The sequence below is a fragment of the Schistocerca gregaria genome, chromosome 7 (assembly GCF_023897955.1).
Source record: "Schistocerca gregaria isolate iqSchGreg1 chromosome 7, iqSchGreg1.2, whole genome shotgun sequence".
Classification (NCBI taxonomy): Eukaryota; Metazoa; Arthropoda; class Insecta; order Orthoptera; family Acrididae; genus Schistocerca; species Schistocerca gregaria.
In genome coordinates, this window is record NC_064926.1 from 237,653,844 (window position 1) to 237,679,287 (window position 25,444).

The 25,444-nt window shown below is 38.1% G+C and overlaps 1 protein-coding gene across 1 annotated transcript in view; it reads right to left on the minus strand.

Moving 5' to 3' along the window:
* Positions 1–664: 664 nt before the first annotated feature.
* The window catches only part of LOC126281876 (arrestin domain-containing protein 17), a 52,848-nt gene continuing 28,068 nt past the window's right edge, over positions 665–25,444 (minus strand). Inside the window, exons 5-8 of the mRNA XM_049981159.1 lie at positions 13,470–13,658; positions 10,676–10,928; positions 7,449–7,622; positions 665–4,328 (exon numbers count right to left, since the gene is read on the minus strand). Coding sequence (XP_049837116.1) covers positions 4,192–4,328; positions 7,449–7,622; positions 10,676–10,928; positions 13,470–13,658 — 753 coding nt within the window. The 3' untranslated portion in view covers positions 665–4,191. The remainder of the gene's footprint in view (positions 4,329–7,448; positions 7,623–10,675; positions 10,929–13,469; positions 13,659–25,444) is intronic.

Below are 25,444 nucleotides of genomic sequence, written 5' to 3' on the forward strand. Positions count from 1 at the left end.
TTCACTGATCCAACCTTTGAGCCACTAGTGCCTTATAGTTAGCTTTATTATATGTACCTATATTGTATTGCTATCAACCTTCTCTTGTCAGCAAAGCACAAAGTAATTCAAATTAATATTACACTTCTTCGCAACACCAATTAAATTCAGTGAAGCAACACTGTTTAAATTACTTCAAGTAAAATACTTTTTGTTTGTGAATGATATACACACCCTGATTGAGGTTTACACTGTTGTATCAAAGAAATGGAAAAAAAATTAATTTAAGAAGGCTATACTCATAAGATGCTTTGGAAATTTGCATTTTATTTCTTTAAGGTCACATTTAACATATAGCTGCAAAATGTTCACCAGCGTCTTGTTATTCTCATAAAAGCTTAGTATCCAAACCCGTAGACTTCTAAAGTGTGAATAGTGTGCACGGATTTGCTGTGGCATAAAAGTGTATCCTTGGATCAATAATAACTACAGCCTTAATTTCCACATTCTTGCAAAATTTGTGCTTATTACCACAGGTTCTTCATGTTACACGGCTAACATACAAAACAGGAACTAATAGCACCAAAGTTGTGTCCTTGCCCATTTACAACCCGTGTTATTAGGTATCCTGCTTTGGTAATTCCAGAGCAGAGTCCTGCATCAATAAAAATTAGATAATGACAAATAACAGAAGTATACATATATTTCTGACCAGTTGAACAGTCATATTACATATCAAAATATAAGTGATGCAAACAAAAGTGAAAAGCAATGTAAAACAATTATGTGTGGGAACAACACTCCACACAAAAATTCAACCATTATACAGTAACACAAGCTACTAACTAGTACCAAGCTAAAGCAGATAACATGTCACCAGTGACAAGATAATGACTAACTCTAAAAATGTCAAGGTATACAGAACAGTCACAAAAATCTAAAAAAATATCTGTGCTCAAGTCTCGGTTAACTGTTGAAAAACATGGTAAATGCTTTGTTAGTATGCATTTAAAAGCTGAGTAAATATTAAATCCATAGATCTTATTAATGCACAAAATTATTGCTAAGTTATAGAAACAGATATGTATGAAGCAGAAAAATTTGTTAGTGCCAGTACAGCTTGCTTGCTACACATGAGACAAGTGGATCGTGGATCCATCATAACAGGTCATAAAATATATAAAATTACCAACATACATTACATGTACCAAAAGGAGAGTTCACTTGTGAAAGCTTTAAAATTATGAGGCAGAATTGCTGGCCAGTTCCTATTTTAAAGAGATGAAAAATTTTAGTACAGCCAGTACACTCATCTTTGTCTCCCTTGTCCTCACAACTGGCAGGTCACACTCATCCTGGAGTCTGAGAACCTAACATTCCTTTCTAACATTCAACTCCTGTCTCTCCATACCTCTTCCCTACCTGAATAAGAAACCAATAGTTCCAAGAGATAGGATAATTTTTGTATTTTTGTGTGTATGTATATGCAGTACTAAAAATTTTAGTGTGTCTTACTGGGCAGAAATTCCATCTCATAATATTTGTTATATATCATTTTGTCACTAAAAACATAATTCTCTGAGCAGAGTTAAAACACAAGCTTTTGTATTTATCACTATTAAAAGGTATAACAATAATGGACCATGAAGTTAAAATTTGAATAATTATTAACATTTTTTACCAGTATGGTGAAATACATTGAATTTATTAAAAAACAAATGGACAAGTAATGAGCAAAATCTATAACATAAGAATATAGACTATGATCTTTCAGTCAAAAATAACTATTTTTTCTTCCAGTTTCAGATTCATCACAAATTATTTCTGAATAAAAGAAGCAACTAATATAAGATCACAGTGAGAAATCAGAGTATTTTCATCAGTCAGTTATTTCATTTTCAGTCATTTATAATATTTTAAATGCTCTACATATAACAAAAATTAAATTATGCAAGCCATTTCAGATCTAATGAATCCTGCAAGATATTTCTTAATTTTCTTGATAAATGTAGGAACATTCAGTTATTTTCATAATAAAACATGCCAAATTATGGACATGTTATAAGCTGTCATATCTTGTAAAATTTTCTCAAAATATGTTTGATAATTTAGGTATATTTGCTTAGCAAAATCCTTACTACATTTCTAAATAACAAGCAATAAACACATTACAAAACAAGAAACTGTGCATGTCTGGAATTTTGTTCACACTGAGAACTTATTTGCTTTGGTTTTGCTGCATAGTGGGGATTCTGGAACTTACTTTTCATTGATGTTTGTGGAATGCTCTATACAAAGTTTGTGCTTATAAACATATTTGCACTCACAAATGAATGAGTTAAATCAGAATAAGGGTCAGATCTCTCATTTAGTATATAGAAACAAAAGTTTAGGTGCACACATGTATACAAAGTATTATACATAAGGATATGTATGTTCAAGGACTATTTCATCTTTATCAGCATCATGATCAAATAACTGGAAGATTCATGAGGTTCACTTAACACAGACTGGAAGGAAGGCTGTATAGAGGCCCTCCTCAAACATTCACCTGCTCAGTTAAAAATATCTGCCAACAGATAGCTAGTAGTATGCAAGAAAGCAGAAAGAACTACACTGTAGAGAGCTTTCACAGTAAAGTAGTGATTATCAGACTCAGAATATTGGCGTAACAGTATAGCTGCCAGAAAAAACTTACTCCTCTCTTGTTTGTCCTACTTTCATGGAAAAACTAGCATGGTTAGTGAGCATAAAAAATGTGTTTGAAATATGGTATCACCAACAATATTAAAGTTTTTTATTGGCTCAAACAGTTGGTGAGCAGAAAGTATGAAACCATGAAAAAGATAAAATGAAAATGGAATGCCATGAAAGAGGAGAAAGAAGCAGAGAGAGATTTATTGTGATGCTGGCTTGACAAAAATAATTGAGGAAGGCTGATCTCCACATTTAAAACAATGGAAAAGGAATATTAAGGGAGGTTGAAGTATTAGTTACAGGAAGGAACATTAGCATAGAATAATTTTAGTTTGTGGCTTAAGTTACAAGGTTTTTCTCCCAAATAATAAATAACTAATAATATTAACGAAAGCTTGTGAAATATCAGGTTCAATTAGTACTCTGTAAGCCACACATGAAAAAAACATTGTAGTTGCTGTAAGTGTGGTATTCATGGACACACACTTCTCAAAATTTCTCTCACTACATATTTAAAAGATAAAATTAAGTAGCAATAACATAAGATAAACTAACCACTTCTAACATGACTATTTCTCTATAAGAAACTATAAACTGCAAACAACGTACACACAGGCATCACGAAACTATTCATTGGTGTCAAAAGGGATAAGATGCAACACATACCATATTCTCTCTGCCCCGTTTTCATTATTACTTGTAACATGGATCTAAGAGAAGCAGATTAATTTCAATTAAATTTTGCCTGTGAGTATGATGCATCAATTTGACATCTAATATGTGTACTAGAACAGACAAACAGTTGTAACAGCAGATCTACATAAGTAAATGAAAAGTTTTTTGATGCTGCCGTAAGTGTGAAATGGAACATTTTACATAGTACACCGGAAAAGGAAATGACAGAAGAGCAGCAAAAAACAAGTAGGGTTACACGATAACCTGAGGTAAGGCTTAAGGGTAAAGTTCCTCAGTTTAATAAGTACTTAATTACTTTGTTTGATGAAATACTCATGAAGTTATATGGTACCTTACTTTAACAGTTTCACATTTGTGTATCATCATATTCTTTCATATTTGGTCTTTGCAACATTATAAAACAATTTACTAGTTTGAAAGAACATCTTAAAAGTAATTTGTATACAAATATGTGAACAGTCTTGACTATGCTTGCATAAAAACCAGTATGCACACTTTCAGCTTCTACAAAGCTGTTAATAATTAAAAATTTATTCTATACACATGTAAAAGAAATAAAAAGCAGTAAATCTGTAAAGTTAGTATTCAAAGCAAATAAAAATCTGAGATTCCTGGTATAAGAGTTTTCACTGATGTTTACAAAGTTATGTCAGATTATAAAAAGCTTTTCCCAACAACCAGACGATAAAAAATGAAAACATTTGTGCCATTTACAAGAGTATGGTATTGCATGTTAGACGAAAGATGTTAGCTATGTTAGTGTATCACATTCAGAGCAATACAAATTATTGTAAAAAAAATTGTTCTTCCTCTTTAAAATCATTGCTGAGGTGGCTGAAAGTTGTACACTGGATAACGTGGAGTGAACTCCTGAGATCCTTGCGTGTACTGGTTGTCAGATGCATCTCTAATATTTTTTGCACCACCAAAAGTCCCCTCAGCAAACATGGGTTGTGCTGTATAGAAAAGAAAAACTTGTTAGCTTTGTGATAAACATGGGAAGCTGCTAGTATACCAATAATCATTTTTAGAAAATTCTTAAGGAAGAGAGGAATAGTCCAAAACTGCCTAATTACAAATTATCATTCCTGCTACACATAGCATACATGCCACAATCTGTCAACTTTAGAATGTAGAACACAAATATATGAAGAATCTGTCACTCAGGAATCTACACTACCACACAAAACTAGTAATGGCTGCAAAATGAGACCCCAGAAGGAAAGCAAAAAAAATCTGTACGATCCATCTGTGGATGGATTTGCAGTAAACCTGAAACCAATAACAGTTTGAACCAATAAACTTTTTAAAACCATATTTGCACTGGTTGCTGTAGTAAACTACATACCTTACAACTTTACTACAGTCGAGGTTCTCTTAGTGTATTTTTGACAAGACAGCAATTCACCACTTACAAATGTTATTTATACCATGGAACTTTTTCAATCTTCATATGCATGACTTAATGAACATTGTAGAAAACAGATTTCAATTGCTACTCCAGTGATCTTCAGGAAGTGTGAGGGAAGATCAGAAAGCAATCCACTACAATTTTTTTCTTCCCTGGAATTGCAGTTGGAATGCTGAAATTTGATGACAATATAGTTTGAAGTTTGTGCTACAGAAGGTATTTTGTTTTTGTGTGCAGTTCTACTAGCAAAAGAACCCTGACCTACGAAACAAAAATAGTATTCATGTTACGGCCATCAACTTGTGAAGAACAGCGATGTGTAGTTCAGTATTTGTGGGCCGAAGGGCATAAACTAAGTGAAATTCACAAGGACATGTGTGGCATGTGGAGTGCTGACTGTATGGATTGTAACAATGTCTCCAGATGGTGTGCATTCTTCCAAGAGGACCGTGTGAAATATACTGATTCGCCACATTCTGGGTGGCCGGTTAACAACTGCAACCTCACAGAATGTCAGAGCCACTGAGGCAGCACTTTTGAATAACTGACGTGGGCAATTGTAACTCTTATCTTTGTAATTCATGGTGCGGTGTAGGATATTGTTCATGGCACACTGAAATTTCGTAAAGCATGTGCTCGCTGGTTGCCTAAGAGTCTGACTGACAATTCACTTAATGTGTTACATCATGTTTCTGAAAGGAATCGTTACTAGCAATGAGTTGTGTGCCCAAAACCAAACAGGTCTGTGTGGAATGGAATTGTGCTGGTTCCACATTGCGAAAAAAATTCTGAATTACTCAACTTGCTAGGAAAGTGCTTGGGATAGTATTGTGAGATCTGCAGGGTGTGTTACTGGTGAACTTGGCTGAATGTGGAACCATTGTGAATGCTGCAGCCTATATTAAAACTTTGGTTGTGTTGTGCCTTTCGTGATGAATGCCAGAATATTATTGCTGACGGTGTGAAACTTCTTCATGACAATGCTCAACCCCATGCTGCTTCTGTTCGTGAGGAAATCACCAAACTTTGGTGGGAGGTAATATAGGATTCACCACACAGTCTGGATCTTGCATCATCAGACTTTCATCTGTTTGGTCCCATGAAGAAATTTTTGGCCCTCCAAAGCTTTGTGATAGATGCAGAAGTGAGATAAGCAGGCTGAAGATGGATATATTCCAATTACATGGACTTCTACAAACAGGGCATGTTGAAACTGTGGCCACAATGGCAAAAATGTGTTGAGAACGTTGGTGACTATGTAAACAATGTAGCAAAAGATGTAAGTTGATTTGTGATTTTATTTGTTTTGTTATGTATTAAAATTTTTGATAGTAAAATTACTGTGCATTCCAACTTTCCCTCATACAAGAAACTTTTCTCAGATGACATATTACAAAAACAAATGAATGAAGTACTGAAAAATCAGATACTCTCAGTTTCTATGAAGTTGTCATTCTAGCTAAGCAGTTTGCAGTGGAAGCTTTTGATGCTAAGGAGAGTAAAACTGGAGTCCAGGCAGTTAACTGCACTTAAGACACAATGATTTGCGCTAAGGTTTTTGAATTATGTCTCTGCTGAGAAATAGATACATAATTTACAGCTTTACTGCTCACTAACAAGCAGTTGCCTCAGTAGTAACCACAAAGCTAATGAGAAATTTAATGAAGATGGGTTGCACAATTCACACTGATATACATCACGGTCATTAACTCATGGCAACCATAATAAATGGGTGTATCTGAACAGAAATACGAGAGTTCACTGAAATTGTAGCCCTTAAAAGTACATGAAACAAAAAAGTTAGAATATTAATATAGTTGCTAAAGAAATTAAAAGAGCGTTGAAGAAAATAATGAAAAGACAATAGCTTAATTTTCAAGCAAAATCATATTGTGGACAATGGATAAAGAAGACAAATGTATAATTATCACTCACAGCAACTAGGGCAAAAATATTAAAAAAAATAAACTATGAAATCACCAGCTTTCAAAAATACAGTTTCTTTATCAAAGGAAAGACATGGATAATACATTTTAGGCAAGTAAGTGTTAGAGAAAAATTGCTCCAAACTGAGGACTAGGAAAAATGTAAGGAAAAAAATGACTCTGGAGCTGGATAAAAAAGCTGGATGCTGCTGATGGGCAGCATCAGAGAGTTCACTAACATTTATATAACCAAAAAATTTATATTTTGTAGTGGTCATGTCACAACAAGCCGAACAGCATTTTACTTTTCCAGTTAAAAAGAACTTTTAAAGAAGTGCATGTGTCCATATTTATTGACATTAAAAATCAAACATGAATGTCAACATTTTATTTTAATAAATAGGCAGCAGTTAAGAATGCAGCCCATTGTTCTAACTTTCATTTGAAACAAATAATGGAAGACCCCAGATGAAATAACAGTGTTAATTATGAGAGAGTGCTACACACAGAGGTGTCTGTGTGTTGGGGGGGGGGGGGGGGGGTCCCCTATGTCTGATGAAAGACTTTGTCTGATAACTAAAAATCTAACACTACTATTACAAGTGATTTTCTGGTGTTCAATACCTCCTCCCTCCGGTGAGTAGCAATCTATCCCAATGCATACTGTTATTAGATTTACAACTTTTCTATATTCTAGCAGATGCCACAACACTGTGGATATAATACTGGAAGCTACTCACGCAGTGTAGGGTACAGAGCTCCACCAGGGGCAGCAGGTGGTCCTGGTTGAGGGGGACCAGTTGGAGGAACCCAAGCACCAGCACCTCCAGTAGGGGGTGGTGCAGATGGGCTGACATTTGGGCCAGGGCCCCACTGTGGATTCTGAGGTTGTCCTCCAGGTGACACTGCAGGACCTGGAGAGCAAACAGTTTCAATTTAGTCAGTTTCACAGCTAATATAACATTCCCGAAATGTAAAAGACTTACTGAATAGATCACAATCGCAACCTGCAGCAGAAAAACATTTGACAGCTAATACTGGACAAAAGCCTCCTCTACACTTTTCCAAGCATTAGAGTCGTAAGCTGTACACAGCCATATTGTCCCTGTATGTTTTCTAACGTCATCAGCCAACCCTATGCTTAGATCGCCATCTAGGACTTCTCTTAACTATTTCAATCTAGAAAACAACTTCCTTGGTCCATCAACCTTATCCACATGTCCTACCAAATTCTAACTAATCTTCATTGAAGTCTGTGCTGCAGCTCAGATGTTATAGTCCTTTTCTATGCACTTGATCACGACTCACTGCCTCTTATATTTGGCAAGCAGTGATCTATTCTCATATAGTTTTCTATTGCACCACCACTCAACATATTAGGGCGTACCCTCCAATGCTATCTGTACAAAATCCAGTGTCATTATGAATTGTTAGCCACTGATCTTGTAACACAGACAGCATTTGCAATGTGGGTACTACAAAAAAAGGTTGTCTAACATGTTGTAGACAAAGCCCATTCCACAATCCCAGGATCCGTCATCACCCACAACTAAAGAATTTGGGCTACTGAAAATCTTAGAACTGTTGTGGAACACCTCACTGAATGACGAGAAAGTCATTGTGTGGTGTAAATTTACCACATCAATAATGATAGAATTCATTTTCTTAAAGGAAATGTGGGGTGCTACTTTTCAGACTGTTAGCACACAGGTACAAAATCACATCATCCAAAGCCTGGCTGATAAACACTTGTTGGAAGGTACGACTTTTATACAAGTGTGAAAGATACCTTGCACTCATCATTTGGTGAGGATTGTGTGGTGAGCCACAATTTCCATCATGCCTGGCCTCCCACATCCCAGCCCTCAATCTAGGCGATTATCAGTTGTGGGGTTACCTGGAGCTGGAAGTTGTCAGACCTCATTAGAGATGCTAAACGACAACATCCGATGCAATCTCTCACCATTTCTACTGATATGCTATAGAGTGTTGTTCACAACACTGTCGCTCAACTATAGGGATTGTTGATGAATGACGGCCAACATGTTGAGCACTTGTTATCAGGAACATCATTTTTGCTAAAAAATTGTTATTCTAATTATTGCTTTTGTATCATATGAGCTGCAATCTGTTGATCATTTTGTGCAGTTCTTTGATTTCAATAAAACATCAAGTCATTTCACACATGAGTGTCAAAATTTACTTTTCTACATCCATTATTATGTGAAGCAACCATACAGGTTAGGATCCAAGGTGTCAATTCTGCAGCCATTCACCCTGGTGTGCCCTGGTTTGCGAGTAATTTGCTGATACATAGTGGCATTACATTTCTAATTCTTTACAAGTCATTTTAATCGCTGTATTACCTTTTTCATTTGCACTTTTTTTTTCTCCTTATCGTTCTGTTTTCATTTTGAATCTTTGTGCATTTGATTTTAATTATTTTTATTTATCTACCACAACATTTATAGATTTAAAAATGCTGATTTATTGGTTAAAAAACAAAAGACAAAATAATTTATTTATATTGGCTGTGCATTGGTGTCATCAAATAAGTATTTTTCATTATGTACAACTTGTGCATCCTTTTGGGTGGTAATTGTCATATGAAAACTAAATCACAAATTCCTGTTGCACTTTGGACAAAGTAACACAAGACGAACTTTTAAACGAAAGAGTGGATTACAAATAAATGTGCAAAATGAAGAGCTGAAATAATGACTGCAAAAATATGGATGAAAATATAAGATGACTGGGCAGAAAAAAATTAAATCAAAAATAATACAAAAAGTGATTAAGATGATGTGACAAAGGGATACAATTTTTTAACATTACTTTTAAACCAGTTCACTAAATACAACTTATTATCAAAGTAATTTTGATAACTATTTATAAATTAAAAAATTGAAGTATCTGACAAAGTTCAAACCTGTAATCTCCTGCATGGCAGGCTAACACACTAACTCCTACACAATAGCACCACTTTATGAACACCTATCAATTTTAAGGCTCTAGCACGTAACTCAAAATTACAAATTTTGTTGTTGTTGATTATTCCCAAGCGAGGGCCTACCATGGTGAGTGGCTACAGGGTGAGATACCAGGCACTCTAATGTACATTACCATACGGATGGTTAAAAAACTTGATCCCACCCATGACGACCTCTCCTTATCAGTAGGCTAGATTAACACAGAAGATGATGTATTGAGGTAATAGTTGTTTCGGTAAAGAAAGTTTACATCAGAATCATCTGTACCATTGTCACATATTCTCCACATCAAATCACATGTAATGACAAAGGCATGTCACAGTTGTATGGCATACATTAAAAGGTCTAAGATTTGCCTGTTGCAGGGAAAATGTTGGACTTATCCTTCCAAGATATCTATTATAATGTATTTTTTTGTAGACTTGATAATGGAACTTTTATCAAAACTAATCTTCATTAAAGCATTATTTACTAAAAACGGCATATGGTGGTAACATGAATTTCTTCATGTAACAGAGTTAAGATTTTCATAACGTGTGCACCAATCCAAGTTTGCTCTCCACATCTATGCACTTGGAACCTTCATCACACACACTCAAACAAACAAAAGAAAAAGTTGATTATTAATCATAGCAATTAACTTCATAGCATGTAACATCAATCAATGTCCATGACTCAGCTTTAGTGTGCCATGGAGTAGTGAGGTATTCAGCCATAAAAATTTTTCCCCACTTACTAGGAGATAAAAAGAATCTAGAAATAATACAATTAACTTCAAACACAAATTGGAATCATATTCACTTTAAAATTCCTCATAGTTGAACCTAAAAAAAGGAGAGGCTTGAGATAATCATGTGAAGCAAATCGCCATAATATTCGCTGGCAAAGTGTATCATAATGTTAAATGACACATTCCTCATCATGAGAGAGATCACAATTATGATCCACATAGCATCAAACCACTAACAAATACTCACCTGGAGGTGCAGGGCCCCACTGTGGTTGTGCAAACCCTCCTGGGGATTGGTGACCTGCAGGTCCATACTGTGGATGGTGGTCACCACTCGGGTCAGTGGGTGGGCCATCTGGAATGATTGCTCCATTGTTCTCACTATCTGGTTTCTGTAATGGAACAGGTGACTGGTAGGATGCCAGTGGGATGCTTCCAAGTATGATAGGTGTCTTTACTGTCAAGTTTCTATGATAGAAACCCGCCACTTTGCATTCAACCTGTAAAATTAAGAAAAAGTAATCTTAACTAAAACCCAGTAAATTGGTTCCTTCGGAAAAGTGAAGTATACAACCATCACTGTATGTATACCTGCAGAGATAAAAAAAGCACTAGTTGCACGTTCCATGGATTATTTGAATGCATATTTAAATGGCATGTAGTGAGACAGTTTATAGACTGTCAATTTTCAAATTTAGGTTAGGTGTATGTCATGTATTTTTTCAGCTAGAGCTGCAAGTATCAAGTACTGAAAAAAGGAGCATGCAGCTTTTTTCTGATGTCAAGACTAGTCAGTTCCTCACAGTTAATGGACTGCTATGTCAAGTGCAGCATATTTTGTCAAGAATGGTAGCCCATTTCATATCCATTCAACTAACAATCATGAGGTGGCCTTCATAATGGCAATAGTTGAAACCTCATTCACGAGCAAAAGTTATAAACTAAGAGTGACAAAATACACAATGCACAGATTTTTTAAAGAAGAAGGATTAATGAATACATAAAGTAACCACTGACATCACACTTTTCAATATACAAAGCATACATAACGATTGTTAATAATATGTATAACTCTTATTTAAAACCACAAATTAAAAAAAAAGGAAAGGAAAAAAGAAAGAAAGGAAAATTAAAGAAAATCAGACACTGCACACAGACCTCCAACAATGTTCATGCAGTAGGCCTGCAAATGACTGTTGCTTCACAGTTGATATCATACATTATCTGCAAAGTTAATTTAATGCTCAACATATAAAAAAATGATAAATTGATCACTCTTATTTCAAACTATCCTGCACTTCAATATAATATCAAACACCTGACAAACAATTTCATTTTTATCCTTACATAACAAAGAATTTAATGAAAGTATTTATGAATTACAACAATATAAGAAAAGACAGATTGCTACTTACCATAAAGAAGAAACATTAAGTTGCAGTCAGGCACAGTTAAAAGACACTTACAAAACGCTTTCGTCCAAAGACTTCATCAGTAAAAGAGAGACACACACAATTCATACAAGCAAGCAAGCGCGACCGAGCCAGAATGCCACTGAATATGATGTGATGTCATCAAATATGATGAGAACAATCCTTCTACTGAACTGTTCACAGCAACTCTGTCTTTGCCCTACCTTTCTATTAACAATGAATCCTACCCCCATTACACCATTTTCTGTTGCTGTTGATATTAGCAATACTCATCTGACCAGAAATCCCTATCTTCTTTCCATTTCACATAATTGAGTCCAAGTATACCTCGATTGACCTTAGCATTTCCCTTTTCAGATTTTCCAATTCCCCTACTACATTTGAACCTCTGACATTCCTAGCCCCAACTTGTAGACTGTTTCATTTTTATTGGTTATTCAATCTTTTTCTCATGGTCGTCTTCCCCTTGGCAGTCCCCTCCTGGAGATCCGAATGGTAGACTAGCCTGAAATCTTTTGCCAGTGGAGAGATCATCAAGGCACTTTTTTTCATCCTGCAGTACACAATATGTGCCTTTAATGCAGTGGTTTCCATACCCTCTGCATCCTCATGCCATTGATCACTGCAGATTCTTCTGCCTTTTAGGGGCAGTTTACCACCCCCCTGTCCATTTCCACCCTCTTTGACCAGGTTGCTGGCAGAATGGGGGGCAACTTCTTATGCCAGAAGTCTTTGGCCACTGTCACTGATAACTTTTATTCAAAATTCAAGCAGTGGTGTGGTTTGAAACTGGGACCGAGGACATTTTGATTGTTAGTCAAAGAAGCTACCCCTAGACTATGGGTGCATCTTTGCCATCACTCATAAGATTTTAATAAATCCATACCTGTTCAGGGATGTGCACTCAGAGAGAACTTTGAAAAATCTTTCTCAAGAGCAAAAAGGCAACGTGAGGGCCTGTCTCAATATTTTTGGTCTGATTGAAGATAACACACAATTACTAGTGAGGTTTACAAATACGATCCAGTAACAAAGCACCAATGCTTAGTGATGTACTTCAATCTGGCCACAGTTGAAACATGTGAGAATGACCCAAAAAAAATAGTATGCAATCACACACTGATTATCCATTAACAAGGTGGAACGATAAACCAGTATTTTTACTGAGGAGTATTTGACGGGTCTCAATATAGTGTCACTTGTAACAGATCAAGCATCATACACAAATGCTTCCTGTGCCAAAAAAGTTCATCCTGTCACATTTTGTTCTTGTTTGATGAATGATTATGAATGTTCCCGTGTTCCTTAGTCCTCAATATTAATCATATATTCCTTGTGATTTCCTTCTCCTGCTGAAACTCATAAAGCACCTGAAAAGACAGTTTCTGAACAACAAGCCAGTTGAGAAAAATTTCAATTCTAGAACACCAGAAGTGTTATGTACAATGGACTGCATGTTACAAGGCTGTGAGATTTCACAATGGGGCAGTCTATAATGGCAAACTGCATTTGTAATTTACACTGCATAATAACCTCGTAAAACATTCTCATACTTTATTTTCAGATGTCATGCACAATAAATTTTACATAAGAAACAAGACAACTTACTCTTAAATCATATTCCAGGTCAATGATATTACAGTTGTTAAGATTAGATGGTGGTAATGGTGGGATTGTGATTTGTTCACACCAAGTGTTGGAGCCACCACCTGCTACTGAGCCAAAATTCTGCTCAGCTATTGTAACTTTGTCCTTGCGCTCAGTCCTCTGTGGCGATGTAGCCTTAAATGTTACAACCTGCAACATAATCATCACATAGAGTCATTACTTAGTATTATAACAGGGCAGTGACAGAACACTGGAAGATGTAGTACTGCAAACAAAGTTCACTGTCTTAAGTTTACATAACAGACATGACTTTTTGAGCTATATTCTGTCTTCCAATAGACAGTATTACAATTACTGACAGTGACTGTATTTCTATTCAGAGAGGACTCTCTTGAAGTGTGGTCTGGAATGATAGCCATTGTTATTTACACTGCAGGAGCCGGAATTATTTGTCTACTGGTGAACAGAAGCAATTAAAAATACATTGCACCTGTCACAGCAAAGCGTAAGGCGTAAGTCAACAGATAAGCCATTTGAGATGAGGAATGGGATCAGGGTCCTATGTAAGGAATGCACTGTCAAGAGCTGGTAACTGGTAAAAGGAGTAGTGGTTCACAAGTGCAAAAAACCATTTAGGGAACAAAAGCAGATTCCTGCCCCTTGTTGAATAATGTAAACTAACACAATATTCTCAGATTTCCAGACACATCAGGTGGTTAAAATTCCATGAGCTTTCGATAAATCTCTTCCCGTCCATTGTCAAAGAGTATATGACTTCCTTGTCACCATGGCTTCATCATTAATAGTCGCACTGCTGGCTGTGACATCACTTGTGCCTGCCGAACATGGTAACGTTCTCGCCCCACGTCTGTCATGCCTACTTCAACCATGCAATGGCCAGGTCTCAGTGTGTACTGACCTGTGAACTGCCTACCTCATTGATGTGTTTCCAAATATTTTTATTTCTAAAGCTTTTTTCATAAAGATACCCCAAAATCCATGGCTCATCATAATGACAGATTTTTCATCGAACATAATCTGCTGTCAATTTTCTAAAGTGTGTTCTGCCAGTCTCATTTTTCAGGATAGCGTAAAAGCACCTCTCATGTTCCGTCCAGCGTTGCTCCACAGTGTGCACTGTTTGCCCAATGTAGTAGCAGCCACACTGAGACGGTATCTTGCACATTCCAGGTGTTCTGAACCCTAACTCATTCTTCATAAGGATTTTTTTGGGTGGGAGAACTTTAACACTGATGGAATAATGTGTGTCTTCAGGAGTTGGTTAATCTTTCCTAACACTGTGCCATAGAAAGGTAACAACTCCCAACAATGTGCTACAGAAAAGCAATAACGCAAGTTTCTTGGTCACTTCTTTGGTGGCGTTTTCACTGTACGTCTCACCAGAAATGCTCTGTGATACCTGACAGTGACTATCCATTTTTCCAGAAGAATCTTCTAAGGTGGCTTAGTTCTAGTGACATATTTTAGGCATTATGAGAAAACTTTAGCATGTTGCATGAAAGTGGTCAGAATGCAACATTTCTGTGCCAGATGATCGTGACTGCGAGTGTCCAGGTACTGATCCATGTGTGTAGTTTTCATGTAGATACTGTGGTTGAGGTGCTCATAGGTTCTCCAGCAAACGAGTACATCAAGAAGGAGCAATGCACCTCCTACTGATCCATGTGTGTAGTTTTCATGTAGATACTGTGGCTGAGGTGCTCATAGGTTCTCCAGCAAACGAGTACATCAAAAAGGAGCAATGCATCTCCTACTTCTACTTCCGTAGTAAACTTGATATGGTCAGGAATACCATTCAGGTGCTTTAAGAATTCTCCCAGTTTTTCATGTCCCATGTTCATATGACAAAGGTGCTGTCAACATAACAACAAAAATAACTTGTATTATATGGAGCCATGTCGAAGGTGATGTCTTTAAATGTCTCCATAAAAGTATTGTGGAACATACTAGTTGGAATAAAAGCATACAAGCAATAAAGATAAAAAAAATCATTGTGTAGTCGAGGCACTGACCTTTCAATAAGCACATAAACAAGACTGAAAGAAAGTTTTTGGATGATGTCCTCCTCCAGAGCTAACTAGTTCTGAAAATGCATGCACACACAAACAGAAAGAGAGAGACAGAGAGAGAGAGAGACAGAGAGAGAGAGAGACCCGGCTCTACCAAATACACAGTGTCGCAGCCAACTTCATTGCACCAGCACTACAATTCACCTAGAGTGAGAGGTTGTACCTGGTGGAGCAAGTGATGGACGAAATGAAGTGGAGAGGGCAAGGGAGGACTGTAGGGCAGAGTGATTGACAGATGGGAGGGAGAGATGGATAATGTACAGAATAGTGCTGCTGAGCATTGGAAGTTGTGTACAGTGCACAATGATGTAAGGACAGGCCTGTGAGAGGGACATAGAATAGAGAAGTGGGGGACAACAGAGAAGTATTGTAAGAAAATGCAACACCTAAAGCCATCCTTATACTGCCATTTATTGAGTGGTTAACAGTTTCAGTGCTTCAATGCACCATCTTCAGGCCTTAGTTGATGCTGAAGGGGTTAACACCATATGTATGCATGATGCATCAGTGGCCAACATAACTGGTATACACAGAGTACCTGCAAGTGTGATGTCATCTCTTCAACCATCAACTGTCAACAGTTGATTGAAAAGACATCATCATAGTTACAGGTAGTCTACGTACACTGGTTATGTTGGCCATTGATGCATAGTATATATGGATGGTGTTAACCCCTTCAGCATCAACTAAGGCCAGAAGATGGTGCACTGCAGTGACGAAATGTAGCCACACAATAAATGACATCAAAAGGATGACTGCAGGTGTTTCATTTTCTTACAATAGCGAATGATCATAGAAATGTAGCCACACAATAAATGACATCAAAAGGATGACTGCAGGTGTTTCATTTTCTTACAATAGCGAATGACCATAGGCCCAGAGCTCCAGTCAGCAGTGCAACAAAGAAGGGTTTGAGTGAAGACTGAGTGACGGGGATGAAGTGTGGGGAAGGAACAAGGGGGCATGAATACAGTTGGAGGTGGATGTTGGAAAGGGATTGGTGGAGACTGAGGCCAGGTGGATTGTGGGACTGAAGAATGTACTGTGAAGACAATTCCCAACTAAGTAGTTTGGAGACGACAACATTTGGAGGAGTAATCATGTTAGTGAAGCAGCCACTGAAGCCAAGGAAATTGTGTTCAGCTGCATATTCTGTCACTTGGTGCTCAATTCTGCTCTTGGTCACAATTTGGCAGTAGCCATTCACTCAAGTGGGCTGCTGATTTCTTGTCACACTCACATAAGAGATTGTGATAGAAGTTAGAGCAGAGCTGTAGTATGATATGAATGCTTTCTACAGGTGACTTTGCTACTGATAGGGATAGGATATGCCTGTGATCTGACTGAAATCTGATGTGTTGGATGGCTGCAGAGGACATGTCTTGCAGCTGGGTCTTTAGAGGAGTTATGACATATGTGAAAAGATGCTGGAGTAGGTGGGGTGTGTTGGTGTATAGGTCGGTGGGATCAACAACAATGAAAAGGGATCCAAGTAGTAATGGTTGAGAGACAATGAAGGAAGTGATTTGTGTTCTTTTATAAGGGAAGTTATCCTATTCCCTTAGGAGCTCATTTTCATCTAGGCTGCAGACAGTGTGTGGCTGATGACAACAGGCCTTTTCTGGTACCACAAAATAATGTTGGTACATAAGTTTCTCCAGCTGCAGAAAACACAATAGTCAGATTTGCTCCAAATTATGTACTACTCAGGATGAATCATGATACTTTATAGACTGGGTGGCCACAGCAATACCACTTTGGGAGACGTGGGAGGACTTGTGGGTACGATGTCCATCATTTACAAGTACAGTTATAAGTAGTTGAAACTCTGGTGAATTATGTGGTTATGTTGTTCCAGACCAGATGATATTGAGTTTAAGGGATGGGGTGTGCTCCTTTGCAGCTGATTCATGCAGTAGTAGGATTAGGGGCACGTATGGCTTTTGCACATGAGATTTGTTTCTGAGATAGGATTTGGGTGGGGGGGTTAATACTTGCCTCTGAAGGTCATAGTAAGACCTTCAGCATGGGAAAGGACTGTTCATCACATATGAGACACACATATTAATGTGGATGAGATGGCTACTATCAAAGTGGAGGGACCATTGATTTTTAGTGGGAGAAGTAGAGGTATGTCCAGAAATGTGGCATAATGGACAGAGGAGGACCAGTGAAGGCAGATGGAAGAAAATGTGTTGAAGCTGAGGTGGAAAGAGACTGCATTATCTTGTCACTCGGTCCAGATTGTGAAGAGTTCATGAATGAACCTGTAATGGACAAGGGAGTTAGAATCTTCAATGGCTAGGACAGTCTCCTCTAGATAGCCCATAAAGAGGTTGAGATAGATGAAGTAGTTACGGGTAAGGATGTAGTTTGTCAGGTGTAGAAAGAAAAAGTAGTGTGTTTTGAGGTGGCAGGATGCTGGGAAAGGTGTATAGATCAGTGGGATCAACGACGAAAAGAGATTCACATGGTAATGGGGTGGAGATGGTTGAGGGACACAGGGTTGTAGGTAGAATTTCCCTCCCATAGCATCGAGTATAGATTTAAGTGTCAGGAAGTCGTTTCTGAAAGTATTTGTATGGAGTGTAGCCATGTATGGAAGTGAAACATGGACGATAAATAGTTTGGACAAGAAGAGAATAGAAGCTTTTGAAATGTGGTTCTACAGAAGAATGCTGAAGATTAGATGAGTAGATCATATAACTAATAAGGAGGTATTGAATAGAATTGGGGAGAAGAGCAGTTTGTGGCACAACTTGACTAGAAAAAGGTATCAGTTGGTAGGACATGTTCTGAGGCATCAAGGGATCACCAATTTAGTATTGGAGGGCAGCGTGGAGGGTAAAAATTATAGAGGGAGACCAAGAGATGAATACACTAAGCAGATTCAGAAGGATGTAGGCTGCAGTACGTACTGAGAGATGAAGCAGCTTGCACAGGATAGAGTAGCATGGAGAGCTACATCAAACCAGTCTCAGGACTGAAGACCACAACAAATCTTTCAACAAATTGTTAATGAGTGTCCCTGTGTGAGGTCATCCATCATTAAGAAACGTGATTGGACCAAATCATACTGTTTCAGGAAATTTTAATGTACCTCTGTGCTAGTTGAGTAGGTAATAACAGTAATTCACAGTAGTTAGATTTGCTCCAAATGACATACTATTTAAGATGAGAGTTCCGCTGCAATGTAAAAGTAGGGGCTGAGTTTGCGACATTCTCACATACCCACTCTTATAGTACACAAAACAATTCACAAGATTCTACGTGTGAAAGCTATTCAATCACCATGTAGTCAGTACTGACTGTATTAAGATTCAGCCTTCATTTTACATACCAAAAGGCAATTCTCTCTCTCTCTCTCTCTCTCTCTCTCTCTCTCTCTCTCTTTCTTTTTTCCCCTCCCACATACCCTTATCCTTTGCCCACATTTATTCAGTAGGGCTAAACTGTCAGTGACGCGTGGGTAAATGAAAAACTGTGTAACCCCATTCATGTACCAGGAAGTCACGTTCTGTCACGTGACTTGTAGTAATTAACGAACTGCAGCAGATCGGCACGAGTCTGATTTTACTGTTCTTAATATTTTTATGTTTAAGCTAGGTAAAAATATCCACTTTTCTGGTGTTTATACTTGGTGTTTTCTCTGTAACAATTGAATTATAACTGGCAGTGTCGACTTGGAAGCAAAGTATGACAAGAATTGTAAATCACGTCACAAAAATGACAGCATTTGTTTCCGAATGGTAATCACTGCTGATTTTCTTACACGTAAATACAAGTTTATCTCAGAAACAAAACCAGAAGAGGAGTCAGCATGTAGAATATTTACCTGAGAACCTATACCTATTAGAACTTTAAAACCGCCGGTACCATCACTCATTTTTTAGCAGACCTTCATGGAATGACTAATTGATTCATGTTTCATCAAGGTAACACACTGTTTAACTACCTTCTTCTCTTGTCTCATGAATTTTTATACGGGATGTAAGGTAACAATTTAATGGGAAGCGGGTAGACAGCATTAGAAAATATGTAGGAGCAACATGGACACATATCGCCAAAGAATGTAAGCCACCTAAAATTTAATGGTGGTCTTAAATAAGTGATGATGATGGGTACAGGAAATAGGTTGCAGTGAAGCCATGGTCATATTATTAAGATATCTTTTACTACAATTATGATAAAAATTGAAAAACACCTACTTGAGATAGAAACAAAGAAGCAGCTACAGAAAAGTAAAGAATTAACTGCAGCCTTGAAAGAAGGCTGTCAATCACTCATAGCAGTAACTGCCCAAACATTATTTATTTACTTATTTAATTTCTCAGATTAATCCAGAAGGCCATACACAGCTTGTAGCATTTCCACCATTCAAGAGAACATGCATTGTGTGCATAATGTTAAGAATTTTGAGATTAACTAAAGTAGTGGATGGTCATTGATAGTGTTTTAGTAGACTTAAATTCCTGCATTAAATGTAATTATGAATCATAACTAATGAAATTATTATTGAAGTTAATGAAGTAGGTCTTGCTAAAGTATGATAAATGTTTGCTCAACAGAGATGGAGTGCAAACTTGAAGTTAAATGTGTCACCTTACTGAAAAACAGAGCTTCGGGATAATATTGGGTGATTCTTAATGGAATATAGTGATCAATGTGCACAAACGCAACAGCAACAGAATGAAAGAAACTGGAGATCATTTATCAAACTTAGGAGAAAGGGTACACTATCCAATCACATAAATATGACCATCTGGTAAAAACCCTGAGCAATTACCAGCATAGTGGACTGCTGTGAGACGTGCAGGAAGAGTGGAGTGAGGTTCTGCAAGGAACAAATAGGGATATGGAGCCATGCTGCCTCCAGTGCCTTGGCCAGTTGCACTAGATTTATTGGTTGAACATCCATGGTTCGAACAGCCTGATCGAGATTATCCCACAGATTCTCCACTGGGTTTAATTCCAGAGACTTTGGTGCCCAAGTATGGTAAACTCATCCTGGATTCTTCAGACAGCGCACATACATTGAGAGCTGTGTGACATGTTGCACTGTTCTGCTGGTAGATGCCATTGTGCGGCTGAAGGACAAACTGCATGTGGGTAAAAAATCTACTCACTAAGCTGTGACGTAACACACTCATAAAAGACTGTTGTGATAGGCAAGCTTTTGGAGTCAATGGCTCTTTCTTTAGGCAGAAGGGTTGAAGGGGAAGGTCTAGAAAAAGTGGAGATTTTAGGGTAGTCACCCAGATCTGAGGATCAGGAGAGACTTACCGCACGGGTTGAGAAGGAAAGACTGATTGTTGGGGACCGCATTGGATGAGATTTGAAATCCTGAGTGCTTAAAGGTGGAAGACAGAGTAATATGCAAGGCAGAGATTGCTACTAAAACATTGTGCACGAGTTAATAAGAGTGAGAAGCTATGTGCATTGTATGTAACAGATGTGGGAAGGGACGATGAAAAATAGACAGGAAAGACAATGAAAATAAAACTGAGTGAAGCAAAGAGTAGTTACAGTGAAGAAAAGCTGAGACAGAAATATTAACGTAAATTAAGGCCAGGTGGGTGGAGAGAATCAAGGACATGTTATAGTACTAGTTCCCACCTGCAGAGTTTTGAGAAACCCTCTGTCACGTAAAAAGACTTAGCTTCTCATTGTATTTCCTGTCTATTTTTCACTGCCCCCTACCAACTCAGTTACATACAATGCAGTTAGCTTCTCACTCTTATTAACTCATGCACGATGTTTTAGCAGTAATCTCTGTCATGCATATTACCCTGTCTTCCATCTTTATAAGCATTAATGATTTCAAATCTCGTCCAATGCAGTCCACAACAATCAGTCTTTCCTTCTCGTCCCTTGCGGTAAATTTCCCATGATCCGCAGTTCTGGGTGACTTCCCTAAATCCTCCAGTTTTCCTAGACCTCCCCAGTTCTTTTCCTTCACCCTTCTTCCTTCCCCTTCAACCCTTCTGCCTGAAGAAGGAGCCTCTGGCTCCAAAAGCTTGCCTATCACAAGTCTTTTATGTGTGTGTTCTACCACCACTTGGTGAGTAGATTTTTTATCTATCTAATTAAATAATTGATTGTTTTCATTGTTGAACTGCACATATGGACAGATAATCCGCAACAACAGATGCATTCTAGTGTTCATGCATTATGCCTTCCATAAGATGATGATGTCATCCACGTAATGCAACGAAAACATTACCAAGGTCATGATGCTTCCTCCTCTGGTCTGTAACCTTCCAACGATTGTTGTAGGGTGTTTTGCTTTCAGATGTTTCACATCATACATGACAATTACCATCTATCTGATGGAGTATAAAACGTGATTTGTCTGAAAAGGTCACCTATCATGACTCACTGTATGTCCAGTTGCAGTATTGGCATGCAAATTTCTGCCTTTGTACCAATGAACAGCAGCCAAATTAGATACTAGAATCATGTGCCTGCTGTGGAGGCCCACACACAGCAACATTTGCTGAACAGTCATTGAGGAGACACTGCCGGTTCATTTGGGTGGTCAATTGCTCAACAGTTGCTTCTGTATTCATCTGCACACATCTTCACAGCCATCATTAACCCATGTCATTTATGGCCTTTGTTGCACCACAGTTGCCTCAGCACAGGTTTTGGATAGTAGCATTTTGCCATGCATGGTATACAGGGTGTCCCATTGAAACCTCCCTGATTTCAAGGACCCAGGAGAGAAAAACCACAGTAGATACAACAATGAAAAATGCACCACATTGTACAGCATCTCAAAGAATTTATATTCCCACGTCATAAGTGCCAAGTATTGTCACCAGAGTGCAGTTTGGTTGCATGAAGTGAAAATGGCGACCCCACAGCAGCACGTACAAGCAGTAGTGTGGTTTGCAGAAACAAAACTGCCGATTAATGTGCACAGAAATTATCGTTGTGTGTACGAATGTGATCTACCTGATGTGAAAACAATTAAGGAATGGTATAGGAAGTTCCTGGCAACATGAACTGTCCTGAAACATTCTGCTGGTGCATGTTACAGAGTTTCAGAAGTGATAGTGGAGGACACCAGATAAACACTTCTCAGAAGCCCACGTAAGTCAATTCGTCAAGCATCTAGGCAACTTTATGTAGCTCGATCAACATCGAATCATGTGGTTCACCAGTGCCTTCGTACGTGTGCTTAGAAAGTGCAAATTCTTTAACATCTGAGGCTAAACGACAACCACATCGACAACAATTTTTTGTGGATATGCTGCAACGTATTGATATGGATGCCAGCTTCCTGGAAAGACATTTATTCTCAGATGAGGCAACCTTTCATCTATCAGGAAGGGTTAATAGGCATAATGTTTGGATTTGGGGTTCGCAAAATCCACACATTGTCATTGAATATGTTCGTGATAGCCCTAAACTAAACGTCTGGTGAGGGCTAATGCACAACAGGATTGTTGGACCGTTCTTCTTTGCGGGACAAACAGTGTATGGGTCAGTGTAAGTGAACATATTCGAGCAGTTTGTGTACCCTTAGATACAAGACTAGCAACACAACATCATTTTTCAACAATATGGAGCTCAACCGCATTGGTCAATGGCTGTTTGCAAGTTCCTGGATAGGAAGTTTCTCAATCATTGCATAGGATGCAGAGGACCCATTGCCTGGCCACCACATTCACCCAACATTACGTCACTTGATTTTTTATGTGGGAACTCGTGAAGGACTGTGTGTATGCGACCAAAGTGGGTGATATTCCTACATTGTGACATTGAATCATTAATGTAATTGCAACAATAACAAAGGAAATGTTACAAAGAACTTGGCAAGAAATTCAATATAGACTCAATATTCTTCATACTACAAATGATTCACCTGTACAAGTGTACTGATGATAAATAAATAAATCTTTTGAGATGCTCTACACTGTAGTGCATTTATCATTGTCATATCTACTGTGTTTTTTTTTTTTTTTCCCTGGGTCTTTGAAATCAGGGTGGTTAGAGTGAGACACCCTGTATTTTAACCACGGTGGAATGCAGACAGTTTACAAACTCATCCCTTTCGGAAATGCTCCCACTTTTGGCCCAAAAGTAAATTATCATGCCCTTTTAGTACCAGGATATATGCAAAGGGGATACTTTATTGTGTGTGACTGATGAGGCCATCCAAAAGTGAAATACTGGGACTGCCCAAAGCTGAAGGCATATTTGGAGAATTATTATGAGTAGAGGGTGTTTAACAAATGGCCCAAATCCTTTGTCTGGCACTGTGTGAGGACCAATAATGGGCAGGCAGGCTCAAATCGATGACTATGCTCCAGACCAGCCCCTTGATTTGATTTTGGCAAATGGTGCATCAGATTTATCCAAACTAGATGAGCTGAAAGTGGTCTTTGAAAGAAGTCAGACAAAATCATTGTGGCCTTTAGTTGTAAAAACAGGTGTGTTAGTAGCATTTGCTCACTGGATCTGTGAACACATTTACACTGAAACCTTACAAACTAATGGTAGTGCATTGACTGACCAATTCACATACCAAACATCCACACATCAGTACTGCAACCACCTACTGCAGTCTGCACATGAAAGAGATGCTGATTCTGAAATGCTCTTTTTCACTGATGAAGAGTGGCTGCATTTGTAAGAGTGCATGAACTCTCTGAGGAACTGATTTTGGATTTATGAAACTACTTATCATTTACATAAACAGTCCCTTCATGAAGTGAAAACAGACGTGTGATGTGTAATCAGCACAACACAATTTACTGAACAGATGTTTTGCACCAAACCAAAAATTCTTGTAGGTAAGTGAGCAATATACTGCAACCGTTATGCAGAGAACTATTGTTATTAATTTGCGGGAGAATATATGTGCACATGCCACAAATAAATCAATGACAATTTTACAAGATGTGTTTGATGATAGGAAGAATCCTATCTCAGTTGTTCAGTTGAAGAACTACCATTATTTCGTAATGTTTCAGTTGGAGTTTGTGCAAACCTCCTTGAGCAGAAGCTAGTAACACATCAAATGATCCGACTATTTTCACAGACTTCTTTCCATGGCAACAACCAATACACCACCCTACCTCTCTGGTACTGATCTCTGCGCACTGCCAGATGCAGAGATTGTGTTGTATAGAGGGCATACATAATTAGAGTTCATTTCAAAACACTGTAGAAAGAGAATCAGTGCTCAGAATGACATCAAATTATCAAATTTTAACCGTGTATTACTGACACAGGCAAAAACATCATGAAGCAAAAATACAAAAACTTTATCAACAGATTACACTGTAAGCACCAGAAAAGGCACACCAACAGTGCGTCCGAGACGCCCAATATGACTGTCTCTATGAAGTATCATACGCTGCTGATAAAGTTCTTTTGCAAGAACGGTGACTGTGCACCAGAAGTGCTACAGAAGTTCTGGACATTCTCGAATATCAAAAAAGGCTTTGGTCCAATGTCTGCAAACAGATGGAGAAAATGACTAAAAAATATGAGAACACAGGTTCTTCTGAAATGAAATGTGGCAGAGAGAGGAAACCAATTGATCCGATGTCTGTCGAAGGTGTGGTCACAGCACTGTATAAAGGCCCGAGGGGTAATGTGCAAACACACAGTCCGTGGTGGTTCAAATGGCTCTGAGCACTATGGGACTTAACATCTACGGTCATCAATCCCCTACAACTTAGAACTACTTAAACCTAACCAACCTAAGGACAACACACAACACCCAGCCATCACGAGGCAGAGAAAATCCCTGACCCCGCCGGGAATCGAACCCGGGTGCGGGAAGCGAGAACGCTACCGCACGAGTCCGTGGTGGAATTCCCCAAATGTTGGACATGTCTGCAAGCACGGTACATAAAATCCTACAAACAT